General features: G+C 34.1%; 1 protein-coding gene across 1 annotated transcript in view; it reads right to left on the bottom strand.

Annotated features, from left to right (window-relative positions):
• LOC128217153 (dual specificity protein phosphatase 6-like) overlaps positions 1-13,859 on the bottom strand; it is a 37,491-nt gene that overhangs the window by 18,602 nt on the left and 5,030 nt on the right. Inside the window, exon 2 of the mRNA XM_052924086.1 lies at positions 585-977. Within this exon, the coding sequence (XP_052780046.1) occupies positions 585-977 (393 nt within the window). The remainder of the gene's footprint in view (positions 1-584; positions 978-13,859) is intronic.

Here is a 13,859-nt window from a genome sequence, read left to right as displayed (position 1 = left end):
GAAGCATTTTATGAGATTATTAAGACCGCGAATTATGAGGCCTAAAAAAATAATTGTGTGTTTAGGGAGCATCACAAAAATTATTAGGTAGGGTATTTTTTTTTTTTTAACAAATACACTGTGTCAAGATCATTTTCTTACAAAAAGCACTCTTTCTTGCAAATGTCACTCATACATTGCTGTTGTTATGGAGCTTGTTATTAATGACTGTGAACAAAAAAAACGGTTACAAAATTATGTTTATGGCGTCAGGACCGTTTTTTGTTTGTTTTTTTCGAAAAAAAAAAAAATACTAGGGTAGGCGGCTTTTATAAGGTAGGGTCGGGTTCCATAAAACAAATATTTTTTGTTAGGCCTTAGACATATACGTACTACATGTTAAGAGATTGGAATAAAAAAGTGTAGTTTGGGGTTTGTGGATTGGTCTGAATTTTTGTGGAAAAAAATAATAATACTGTGACCACAGAATGAGAACCTTAAGATGTGAGGGCATTAAAACATCATGGGAATTATAACTGGAATATCTGAACTTTTAAACGAACCAATTGTTAAAATTCTAGAAGAAATCAAATCCAGTTACTTACTAATGAATGCTATTGCTTGTGGAAAAAATCGGGAGAGGTTCTGTGAAAGATGATCGCTAATGGGAATTTTCATGTACTTAAAATTATCATCCTCTTCAAACTTATTTGGCACGTTAGGTGTGACGTTTAAAATGTACGTTATCCCACAATCTTTCAGGACGTTAAGATCGGCTGAGTTTTTGGCATTCCCGAGGTACAAATGCGGGATCACTTCCACCGGGAAATTTGTCGAGGGTGAATCAAGGTCACCGTTTTCAGAGTCACAAGTTCCGTAAGCGGAGTCCTCAGAGATCTTAAGATTACACAGTCCGGTTAAGTCCTTGTCAGCGTCACTTTCAGCATCTAGACCCTCGCAGAATTCTGGGTAGTGTTCCTCAAAATGGCGGAATCCTCCTGAAAACAGAAAAACATAATAAATTATATACTACAGGAATGTAACTGACATGGCAGCTGAAGGGCTGAAACCATTTCGTTGATGGGTTTTTGGAGCACTTTTATATAAGGCCCCTGATGAGAGTCCAAAAGGGATAAAACACAACATTGCAGAAGCAAAAGTGACTGACTTTCGAAGCAAACTGGAGAGTCAAAACTATTAACAACCAAAAGCAACCAGGAAACTTTTTTTCAGATAAAACCCCCCTCTGTTTTGTCTCTGGATCCATTAGAGCCGCGGAAATCCACGGAAATCCGCTGAACATCCAAGTACATGTGTGTACGCCTAAACGAGTTTAAATCCTTACTGAACTCGTGAACTGTTTCAAGGCAGACATGTATTGCTAAAGACATTTGTTGTATGTGTGGTCAGTCGGTGTTCTTTGTATGTTGTGTGTCTATCATTTAGTGTCTATCGGGCCATATTGGGTGGGGCATAGCCTGGAACAGGAAGGATGTTTAAATGTTTGGCTTCTTACAGGCTTGTTCCTGTGCTTAAATTCCCATTGTGTTATTAAGACATCTGCAACAATGAAACAATGCTTACACTTAATTTATGTTATTAACAATTGTCAAGTTGCTAATGAAATAGTTAGATGTCATGAAGTTACAGCTTAATGAAGAATGGGCGGTGAGAGTATCATTAAGATATTACTTCAGGTCATCTAACTGACTAAGAACACAACCTCATTGACCGATACATTGCCAACGCAAAATATGATGCAAGGAGTGTGTATGGGATGAGTGGCAGTGGATGAACCACTACGAAAGTTGAAATTCTTCATGAATTAGCCTAATACTTAATGATTGCTTATCTACAATTTCATTGGCTGAAAATGTAGGTTGTATTCTAAATAACTTTATCTTTATAATTTAATACTCATTCACACAATATAACACAAGAATCTGATTTTCTGCTGTGGTAAGATGTAACCCCTTGTTTTTGTATGGGGTATTCAAGGGTTTTTTACGAACTCAATGGATTGGTATACAAGGTACAAAGAAACTTAAAGTTTAGCAATATTGAGTACTTTAAAAAAATTAAGTTTTATTTTTTTCACAGGATTTGGGTGGAAAATGAATGAGTTTTTGTTACTAAAGGGGGGAAGGGGATAAAACCCTGGGGAAAGGGGTTTGGGGAAGGGGGTAACAACCTGGGGGAAAGAAGTAACACCCTGGGGGAAATGGGTAACACCCTACTGGGAAGGAGTAACACCCTGGGGGAAACGGGTAACACCCTGGGAGAAACGGGTAACACCCTGGGGGAAACGGGTAACATCCTGCCTGGGGGAAACGAGTAACACCCTGCCTGGGAGAAACGGGTAACACCCTTTGAGAAACGGGTAACACACTAAGGGAAAGGGCTTATACCCTTGGGGAAGGAGCTAACACCCTGCAGAAAGAGGTAACACTCTGTGGGAAATGGGTCACACTCTGGGGAAAGGTGGTAACAACATCCCATGGGGGAGCTAGACCCACTTGTCCGGCTTGGTTACCACTAACAATTCAATAATAGTTTAAGTGCAAAAGGTAACACTTTTTACGGAAATATATTTTTATTTTTTCACAATTCTGTTTTTTTCAGGATTTTTTAAGTATTAAGTTTGCAACAAGTTCAAATGAGTTTTATCTTTTTTTTCTAAAAAACATCAAATGCTTGCGATCTACTTTAATTTCTTTCAAAGAATATAGATTCTTTTAAACTTCTGATTTACCTGATTTACTGGAAGATTTTTAGGCATTAATGATAATTATTAAATGCCCTTAAGATTTGAACTTCATTAAAAAATATTTATAGCGCCCTTGTGGCATTTATCATGGTAAAAATGCATGCTTTTTTCTATAGTTCCCACGGGTCGGACTATCAAACCCATTCCCCTAGTAAAATATATGATATTTTTCCCAATCTGAAGATGAAAAAAAAACAATCAAAAGATTTTCTTTTTTCATTATTATTAACTTTTTTTATGGAAGTCTTTTTACCTGTAATGGTTCAATCAACATTGTATAATGAATTGTGAGATGTAAAGATTTGGGGATTATTGAATTCAGTTTTTTTGAATTTTTGTTTTTCATCACACTCAGAAATCATGTATGCAATTTTCTGTCAAGATTTATAATTAAAAAAGATATTTCAACTCACAACAATTGGTATTTCAGCCAATTCAGGTCTTTTAAAAGGAAGAAACTAATATTTTAATTATTTCCTCATTTGTAGAAGACAGAAAAGCTTCTTTCTTGTTAAACTATAAAAAATTTTTATGTAAAGCAATTATTAATAAAATACATTTACTTCAGTAAATCAGCAGTCAGCCATTATTATTTTGAATCAGGTGAATTGGTAGATGGCTGGCAAAGTTGGCATTCAATTTACTTAATATTATGTAGACCACTAAAAAAGTAAAAGATTGTTAGTGTGTACCTGTTACTTCCACAAAATAAATGGTCATGCAACGAAGTCGCGGCAAACTATTTGTAAGTACATATTAACAATATTTAACCATTACTAAACGTCTGTCAAAGAGTGCTAAAGTAACGATAACTGTGAATTATTGCACTGCACCTCAGGAACCCCAATTGTACTTTTCAAAAAGTATATTAAAGGTCAGAGACCCAATATTATTCTAGTCTGCCGGATAATTGGCTTATATAATGTAACATCTTAGATTATATATCTTGGTCAGAACATGGCTTTAAGACATTTCTTGGCGGCTGACAATCTTGACATTTGCCTTTAAAGGGACTAGACACCAGATGGTAAAAAAACGGCAAATACCGTATTTCCTCAAAACGAGCCTTTGTCAATGCGAGCTAATAAGTAGGAGGCTGATAATATTTCATTTTACATGATAAAAAGAATAAACGCAACAATAATGTTGCTGTTTTATCGGAGTTTCCCCATGTAAAAATATCACATAATATGGTTTCCCAGTTTAAATCATATCTGTTTATGAATGCAGATAAATACAGATGAATACAGACGCTATTTTTAAACTTACTGGGATTTATGTGGTAGACAACCCCAGTATATTTTGAATTAGAAAATGAGCTAAAAATGTGAAAGATGCATGTGTTGTAAACGATGTGATACATCAGTAAGTTAGATTCATTGCATTGGACACAAACGACAAAGCGGCAACTATATGCTCTCCCTTCGGCATTAAAATCAATTATATGTGAGTTTTTGACAATTTTCTTTTTTTCTTGCAATTGTATCATCTGGTTTCCAGTCTATTGTCGGAAGAGAATCTAAACAATGGCCTTTAAATGTCACATCTCTACCAAATATCCGGAGGGTATCAGATTTGACAACAGAAGGAGCACACTTGGCAAAATAACTTTTAGGACGTGAACTCCTTTCACCTGAGGAACAAGAAATTCAGACTCCAAATGTGGCGACTGGGGATGGGGGTTAAGTCAAGCACATCCCCAGTATACTGATGAAATTTATTGATTTTTTTCTACCATACTAAAGAGTGCTTAGACAGCTTTCTGGGATGGGTTGGGCCTAAAAAAAAAATACATTTGGTTCGGGTTACCCGACCCTACCTACGGAATAGGCGCCGACCCTACCGTTTTTATAGTCAGTTTGAAAAAAAAATGAAAAACTAAAAAAAAAAAAAAAAAAAAAAAAAAAAAAAATATTTCGTTTTTTTTTTAATTGCTTTTTAATATTAAGTTTAAACCTTAAATGCTTGTACAGAAGATAGCTTTAACACCATTCTCCAATGATGAAAATTATATTCTTATATAAAACCTAATAAAAATTTCATAATAATAATTATGCAACAAATTTTTCAGCCTGCAGTAGCAGTTGAATGACGTTTAAACTGAGTAGTTCATACATGTACCAATTCACCCATACCATCTTTATTGTTAGACAGCAAGAAGGTTTTATCACTCCGGTTGGATTCTCTTAACTAACTAATTTATTTTAGCTAGATTGTGGTGAAAACAGTTGTCCATTTTTAATTACTGGTTGCCATTTGCGAGGCCAGCCATGAGAACACACCCCTGGTTGGAATTAAACCAATGAGCTCTTGGGTGTGAGCTAAACAACACAACCTCTTAGGTGAGAGGCAGACACCTATACCACTAGACCACTATCACCCTGGTAGCGCTCAAACCCACAACCTCTTGATGAGAGGGCAGCACCTTTCACATTAGACCACAGATATTGTCAACTATACCACAAAACCACTCTAACCCTGTTGGAGTGTGAAACTGAACATCTCAAAAGGAGGCAGACACCTGTACCACTAGACCACTCTCACTTGTTTTTGAGAGGCCATGAGAAAGTTGCCCTGGTGAGGCTTGAACCATCAAAATAATGAAGGAGTTGAACCCCAGGGCAGGTATTCAATATTGGTCTGAATTGGATTTAAGAACGATGTAGCTAATCTGATTACTTGTGATTAATAACTGACCAATAGAGTAGATGATGTCAATGATGTATGACCATAAGATTTACTTAAGTTGAATATTGAAAACCACCCTTGAACAACTATATAATCCTATCCTCAAGCAATTTATTGTGTGTATTTAGTGGGCGTTCGCTTGTGTTGGCCATGGGAATGGAGTACATAGGGCAAATATACGGAGGAATATGGCATATGTAAAATTTTAACTCCAAAATTATAAAAATAACTTGACACATTAAAATCATTATCTCAAAGATTGAACATGCATTTTTTCACACATATTTTTTTGGGGGGAAATGCCTTCATTACCTGGATGAAAACATTTTGGCATACTTCCTCCCAAAAAAATCTCTAAAGCAGGAAATATACCAGCTGTGTACCATAACATTCATTCAAAGAACAGATTAACAGCACATAATCATTCAAAGCTGATATGTTTTAGTGTATTGACTGACTGCCAGAATATATAGTTAAAGAACCTGCTGGAATATTACCTACATTGCACAATTCAGGATCTCATCATGAACAAATTGTAGAAGGATCTTGCCAGAATACATTGCAGAAGGATCTAGCCAGAATACATTGCAGAAGGATCTTGGAAGAATGCATTGCCAAAGGATATTGCCAAATTATAACATTGCTGAAGGATCTTGCCAGAATACATTTACTGCACAAGGTTCTTGCCAGAATGCAGACAGATCTTGCCAAATCACATTGATAAAAAACCTTACCAGAATACATAGCAGAAAGACCTTGTCAGAAAACATAGCAGATGGATCTTGCCATAATGTATTGCTGAAAGACATTGCCATAATACATTGCATAAGGAATAAGGATCTTGCCAGAATACATTACAGAAGGATCTTGCCATAATATGTAGCAGATAGACATTGCCATGATACACTGCAGAAGGATCTTGCCAGAATACATTGCCAAAATACAAAGCAGAAGGATCTTGCTATAATACATTACAGAAGGATCTTGCTAGAATACATTACTTAAGGATCTTGCCAGAATACATTGCCGAAGGATCTCATCAGAATACATTATAGAAGGATCTTGCCATAATACAAAGCAGAAGGATCTTGCTAGAATACATTACAGAAGGATCTTGCAAGAATAAATTATAGAAGGATCTTGCCATAATACAAAGCAGAAGGATCTTGCTAGAATACATTACAGAAGGATCTTGCCAGAATACATTGTCGAAGGATCTCACCAGAATACATTATAGAAGGATCTTGCCAGAATACATTGTCGAAGGATCTCACCAGAATACATTACAGAAGGATCTTGCCAGAATACATTGTCAAAGGATCTCACCAGAATACATTACAGAAGGATCTTGCAAGAATACATTATAGAAGGATCTTGCCATAATACAAAGCAGAAGGATCTTGCTAGAATACATTGTCAAAGGATCTTGCTAGAATACATTGTCGAAGGATCTTGCTAGAATACATTGTCGAAGGATCTTGCTAGAATACATTACAGAAGGATCTTGCTAGAATACATTGTCGAAGGATCTTGCTAGAATACATTACAGAAGGATCTCATTCCAAAACACAAAATGAAAAGTGTAAATCATATTCACCATTTATAAAAAATATCTAAATATTGTATGCATTTTTATTTCCGCATAAATACAGTGATAAAGACTTAAAGACAAAGAAACCCAAATTCATACATTACTATTTTGCTTTTTTTAAGTTTAAGTGTTTTGAACAAGCCTGAAATATATTAAAATAAACTGGGGTTGCACTGAAGGTTGAGGTAATTTTGCCCACTGGGTGTGAATTGTAAACTACATAAAGTGTAAATAAGAGCACCGCCGAGCGAACGCCAATACTCATGCAGTGTTTTTCAGTAAGGAAAGGGAGCATAAGGCAACATTTAATAAATCCAGAGTAATGTGCCTTGCTGTACATGTGTGTGTGTGTGTGTGTGTGCGTGTGTGCGTGTGCGTGTGCGAATAGTCTCTGACAACATGTGTACCAAGTTTCATTTGAATATTTTTGAATGGGGTTAAAGTTAGTTTTTGCATGACATCAACGTCAAGGATTAACGTCAAAGATTAAAAAAAACACAGAAGCACTATAAATGTTTAATAACATTACAAAATATCGATACAACACTTTAATTAAAAGTCTTAAAATGGTTTGTGTGACATCATTACTTTCTATATTTAGCGCAATAACATCATCACTCTTTTATCTACCACACAGTTCCAGTCTATTGATGATAAAAAAAAGGTGTCTTCCCCGTCTGTTTCATTGATAAATATGATGTTGTTTTTTTCCGGATCCTTCCCCTCACTAGTCAATGAACTATTGATTAAAGCTTCCCATCTTTTTCCTCCAAGAGATATTTCCAATTCTTTTGAGCCAAGTCAAGTGCTTTGTCAAGCTATCCAAGACCCTTGAAACCGACGTTCCTAGTTCCAATTTACAGTGCAAGAAGATTTTTTCCAAATTATTTTCATTTACAGAAATCTGTTTTTTAGGGACTTAAACAGGATATTTTTAAAAATAATGGCCATTAGCACCATTAAAAAAAAGCATGGCCACAATTCAATAATGATCATTATAAAGGCTTAAGATCCTATTTTTCTTGGTAAAACTCCGTTTTCGGCATAAGCCGGGTTTTAATAAATATATCGTAATATTATCGCAAAGATTCTGTCCTTAACTTTACAATTAAACATAAGCACTATAAAGTAGGGAAATGTTTCAGACTAAAATATCTTATTGAAATGGGGCCCATGACTTTTTGAATAAATTTGTTCCACTGGTTACCGATTTTTGTTTTCTATTATAAGGTTTTTTTAAAAGTCTTTACACAAAAAGCAAGAATGGTATAAAAGCGGAGTGTATTCAACTTATACTTGTGTACATGTGAATCTTCTCTGATAATAGCATTTATTTACACATTTCAGTAACCAGCAAAGAATCTTTTAAATATCATGATATCAATAAGACATTTTACGCACAGGAAATTTACTTTATTCAAATTGTTATCAATGATTAAACCCTTCAAATATGTTACATATAAGAACTCCCCCGACTATCAACGTTCATCAAAACCCACGTCAATATTCAACTCATACATTTTATCATCATCTTAATAAGCTGTTTTTTTTCAGAACATCCTACTTAAACTAAGGCCCACTTTCCCGCCGCCAAGTGTAATTTACAATCACCAGGTTTCTCCTTGGCACAGCGAAAATGTTTCCTACTGACGTCAGAGAATCCTGCGTTGGCGTTTATTTTTAGCAAACAGTTCATGATCTTATCGTTCTAAAGCACCTGTTAACTACCAGGAGTATAGCTAGGGTAAATCTTTGAATCCACCTTTATTCTGTAAACAATGATTTGACGGAAGTTGATAATTTTTATGAGTGGCAAAAATAGAACATATTTTTTTTCAATTTTTTTTTTGAATCATGCTAAGTTTTAAACTCTGTTATCATGGACCAGACTGTTTTAAGTTTTAAACTTTATCATGGGCGAGAATGTAATGATTTTTGATTTATTGATGTTCAGGTTAAGACCCACTCATTATTTGTTTTGAATACATTAAATTTAAAATGCTTGCAGTTATAGCATTACTTGTAAATACATCCTGAAAAAAACTGGCTACAAGATACATGCATTTTGAAACTTAAGAACTTCAAAACTCAAGTTGATAACTTAACAGTTACTTCAGATTGTTTATTTAAAGCTTCTCTTTCACAAATTGTAAGTTCTGACACTTTTGAAAAAAGTTGTCTCAGAATCGGATAATTTGGGTATCAATGCCTTCAATTCAGTCATATAAGATATTTCACAATAGAACGAATTTCAAATGTTTGTTAAAACTGATGAAAATTTTATTTTATCTTAAAGCGTTATGCACCAGTCAATCGAACTGCTGGTTAAATCCCCGCGAAAAGCCCCCGCACCCCAGAGACCATAGGTAAAGCCCATTTCACACTATTTTTGGCACGAAGATAAAACCACGGTAATCACCCGGCACTGCGGGGCCACCTGGAAGGTAAAACATTTCGTCCCCTATCCCCTGTATACCCCGGAACCTTAAATATGATAATTTACGGTCTGATCTTTTGTCAGCAGTCTTATATCACTGATTTCCAGACATTTACGCAGAAATTGGCTCATTCAAAGACAAAAAATATAAAGATGTCAAAACAATCTGTGAGAGTGCAGCTTTAAGTTTAGCATGAAACAACCTAGAAAGGCAAATTCTCAAGGTTAAAGCAAATGTATAACGCCAGGATGCTTTATATGACACGTTTTATACTGCTCTTTTAATTAAAGTTTTAAGTTCCCTGGCGTGAAACATTTTAATTAGAAAGTGTTTTTTTTACTACAGTGATTCATGGCCGTTCATTATATTGGCAATATAAACATTTCGCCAAACAGACGTTTTAGAATAAAACATTTGCAGATACACAGCACACTTCAACCTAAAAGCTCTTAAACATTTTGAATGAAGGCCTTTAAACAGCTTCTCTGTGATTTATATCTGGGTCAACTAATTCGTAATGTTTTATCAAATAAACCAGAGTAATAACATTCAATATCATGCTTTATTGATTCTGTTTTTATCATTAAACGTGCCCTAAATCCCATGTTAAACATAGCGCAGCCCGTGTCTATAATCTCAAACGTGAAACATGTTTTAAATGTATGTGTCCATGACCTTCACTTACTGTTACATTAGAGTACTGTACATGTACTGATAAATGTACATGTAGCAACAAAGGTCATAAAGAAGTACATTGTAACATTTGGAAATGCATGTACAAATCAGGAAGTCAAAGCAAAAGCAAACATTAAATACATTAGCAAATAGATTGTTTTTACGCTTCAAAGAGTACGTGTTCGTTTCAACCTCTAGTTAAACTTTGATCAGGAAGAGTGAAAAATATTCAACATTTTAGCAGTTGCAAAATATCATTTATATTTTGTATTTTTTTTACTAGTCTTAATTTACATAAGTGCTTGCAAAATCAGCTTACCGCTAATTTTCAAGTTCAATTACTTCCTTTATATGGAAAATATATATTTAAATGCATCCCTGAATTATTGAACAATCTTATAATAGGACACTACTTTTGTTTCGGTATTATTTGTGGTTGAAAGTTATTTTTTTAAGATTGAAACAGTATACACTTATGCACCAGTCAATTGTAACCACACCATCCCCCCTCCCCCAGGTCAGGGGGGATAGCCGGGGAAATGGGCCGTGTTTTTACATTCCAGATGGCCCCGCTGTGCCGGGTGAATGCGGTGGTTTTGTCCTCGCGCCAAAAATAGCCGGGAATGGGCCTTACCTAGGGACCCTGGGGTTCGGTGGCATTTGGTGGGGAATTTACCAGCATATATATATATATATGATATGACAAAGTTACATTACCATTTATTTTGAGTAAGATAATACTAACAATCTTAAGCTTTTTTAGTGATCTACATTTTATTATGTAAACTACCTACTAAATGGGACAATATCACTGTTTATATTTATTGCATCACCTGATTTACATCAAACTTGAGAAAAAAATGCATTCTCATTGGACAAAATATAATGTTGACCACTAAACAGTATAAGTACATTTTTGAAATTAAATGAACCCCTACTACAGCCTACAAATAGAGAATATACTATCACAATGTGTACGTGTGGACTTCTTTTTGAACCCTATATCATCATTAAATTTGTAATCTCCATGATTTTTTTTACTCACAATCTTTACAATCCTAAAAAAAATATCAAAGCTTAACAAGTCAACCGGTACAGCATGGTATGCTTAGATTCAGCCTTTAAATATTGAGCTTAAAGAGAATTTATTTTGTTGCGCTGTTCGAGATAAACTGGTAAATTTACAATTTTGGGCATTTTTTGTTGTTTTCATATTTCTGGGGTGGCCTCATTCACAAAAAGGCTAAAAAAGAAACCAACAATAATCATGTCTGGATCTACTAGTACGCTACAACCTAAAGAAAAAATACACTTGGTTCGGGTTACCTAACCTTACCTATGAAAATGACAAGGAAAGGGTTTTATGGGAGATTCTCTGCTCCTACCAGTACATGTGTTATGTAAATGACATCTACAAAAATACGAGAAAATTGAGCATTGTATTGGAGAGTCTGTGAGCCTATGGTTACAACATGTAGAATGTTTATGACGTCTACAAAATGACAAGGAATTTAAGCATCGAGTCTGTGAGCCTATCATTACAACATGTAGCATGTTCACAAAATGACGAGAAACTAGAGGCAAACTTGTACTAGTAGTGTAACACGTACAAGCACAAATAGTATTTCGTAAACTCTTTATTGTCACATTCTTCTTATCCTCATTAGCGTTGTGTCTCCTAAGTTGAATGGTCGTAATCTTATCTCGGATTAAATCGATATTGCTGATGTTTTATATGCTGGCTGCTGTAACAGAGGCCCTGTAATTAACACTAAGCGCTCGTAAACCAGTCCTGAATGAGTTTAATGTCTATTATTTCTCGGCAAAGTAAACATGGTCTTATAAGGGAACTGCACGTATTACAGCGTCACAGACTTTTAATGAGACAGATCTCTTACAATGCGGCCTAATATGGTGGAAATTATTAACTAAGAGGAAAATTTCTATTCAGTGCAAATTTGTTAAAAATTACAAAAAAATCAGGGATTTATTTTAGAACTACAAAACCGGATGTCTCATTTGATATATTTGTTGGCTTTAAAAGACATACCTGTCTTTATAATTATAAATCGGGACAAGCCTGACCTTGAATTAATCGTAACTATATGCACTTAATAACTGATAATAAATTTAAGCGATAGTCTGGCAGGCGGTCAATTGTGTGGTGACCCAATCCCAAATTATTTTCATGGAACTCCCACACTATGAATAAAAAAAAATATGCAGTCATAGATTGATTTGCTATGATAAATCGTCTGACCAGAAATAATAAACAGTCATACCATTCATTCATAAAAATATCTATAATAAAAACAGTGGAAAAACTGATCAATGAGTTCTGCATCAATGGCTAAATAATTCATTCAGTGACAAAAATTGGGACAAATGTCACGAAAGTTCAGCCAGCAATCAATATCCCCAACATTGGCCATTTTCATTCACAAACTTTAAATGAACCCTCTGTAGCCAATGTCCTAACTTTTATAGGGCCTTAAAAAAAGGGTTTGTTTCTGGTTACATGCCGAAAAAGATAAAAGGTAGGGCATTTTTTAATTTTTTATTTAATAAGGCATGTTAAATTACTGTCCAAGAGCTTTTTTCATTGTGAAAAAAGAACTAAAAATACACTATTAGATGCTGAAATAAATTACGTTGTGAAAATAGCAAAGTAGCCATATTTTCGGAAAAAAAATCTCAAATACAATGTTGTTGTTTTTTGAGGAAGGGTAGGGGAAATAAAAAAAATTGAGGCGGTGGTAAAAAGATAGGGTCAGTCGGGGGACCAGAAACAAACCATTTTTTAGGCCTAATGAACGAGAACTACCATTAAGATGATCATTATAAGAGATATAATGACAAGGCCAGTGTATCGATTTTCTTCTCTAGTTCTGAAGAAAATGTGCATGTAATTTTGTAAGTAGTTATTGGTTGGCCTGGGATGCTTTATCATAGTACATTAACATGACAAAAACTAGGACAAGGCCAACAAGTTACATACATGTGTATATATATATATATATATATATATATATATATATATATATATATATATATATATATATATATATATATATACATATATATATATATACATATATATATAAATATCTCAATCTCATGTTGCATACAAACTTTTAACAGTTTATCTGATAAAACTCAGTTTTGAGATATATATACTTTTATTAAATATAAGTACTTTATATCTTTGTACAAAAAAATATATGTAAAATGTATACATATATAATAAATAATCTCTATAACAATTCTTTGATAATTATTACACCCATTTTATTCTGTTCATAAAATTCATACCAAGAAAACCTACAATTCTTGTTAATTAGAAAAATAAAACAGAAAAATATGATGAGAAAGATATAAATAAACATACTGACATGCATTAGTACTTTTTTATGAGTGTTTTTGTGACTCTGGGAAAATATTACTGATGCCATGAAGCTATTTTTAGACCCCTCAGTCATAATATACATGCGATTTATATTCTAATATTAAACTCCTGTCTACTTAGATTGCAAGTTATATTGACACATTTTTCTATTAGTGATGATTAAATTTCATACCATATATGTATATATTTCAATGTATTACCAAAGATTCATGTACAATAAAAATGTACATAAGTTTTAAGCTTAGGCATAAAAAATAATTGTTTGTTTCTCTTTTACATGGCCAAAAAATATACCTGGTTAAGAAGGTCTGGATA

Source organism: Mya arenaria, chromosome 14 (genome assembly GCF_026914265.1).
Source record: "Mya arenaria isolate MELC-2E11 chromosome 14, ASM2691426v1".
NCBI lineage: Eukaryota > Metazoa > Mollusca > Bivalvia > Myida > Myidae > Mya > Mya arenaria.
This window is presented reverse-complemented; position numbering and strand designations above follow the sequence as displayed.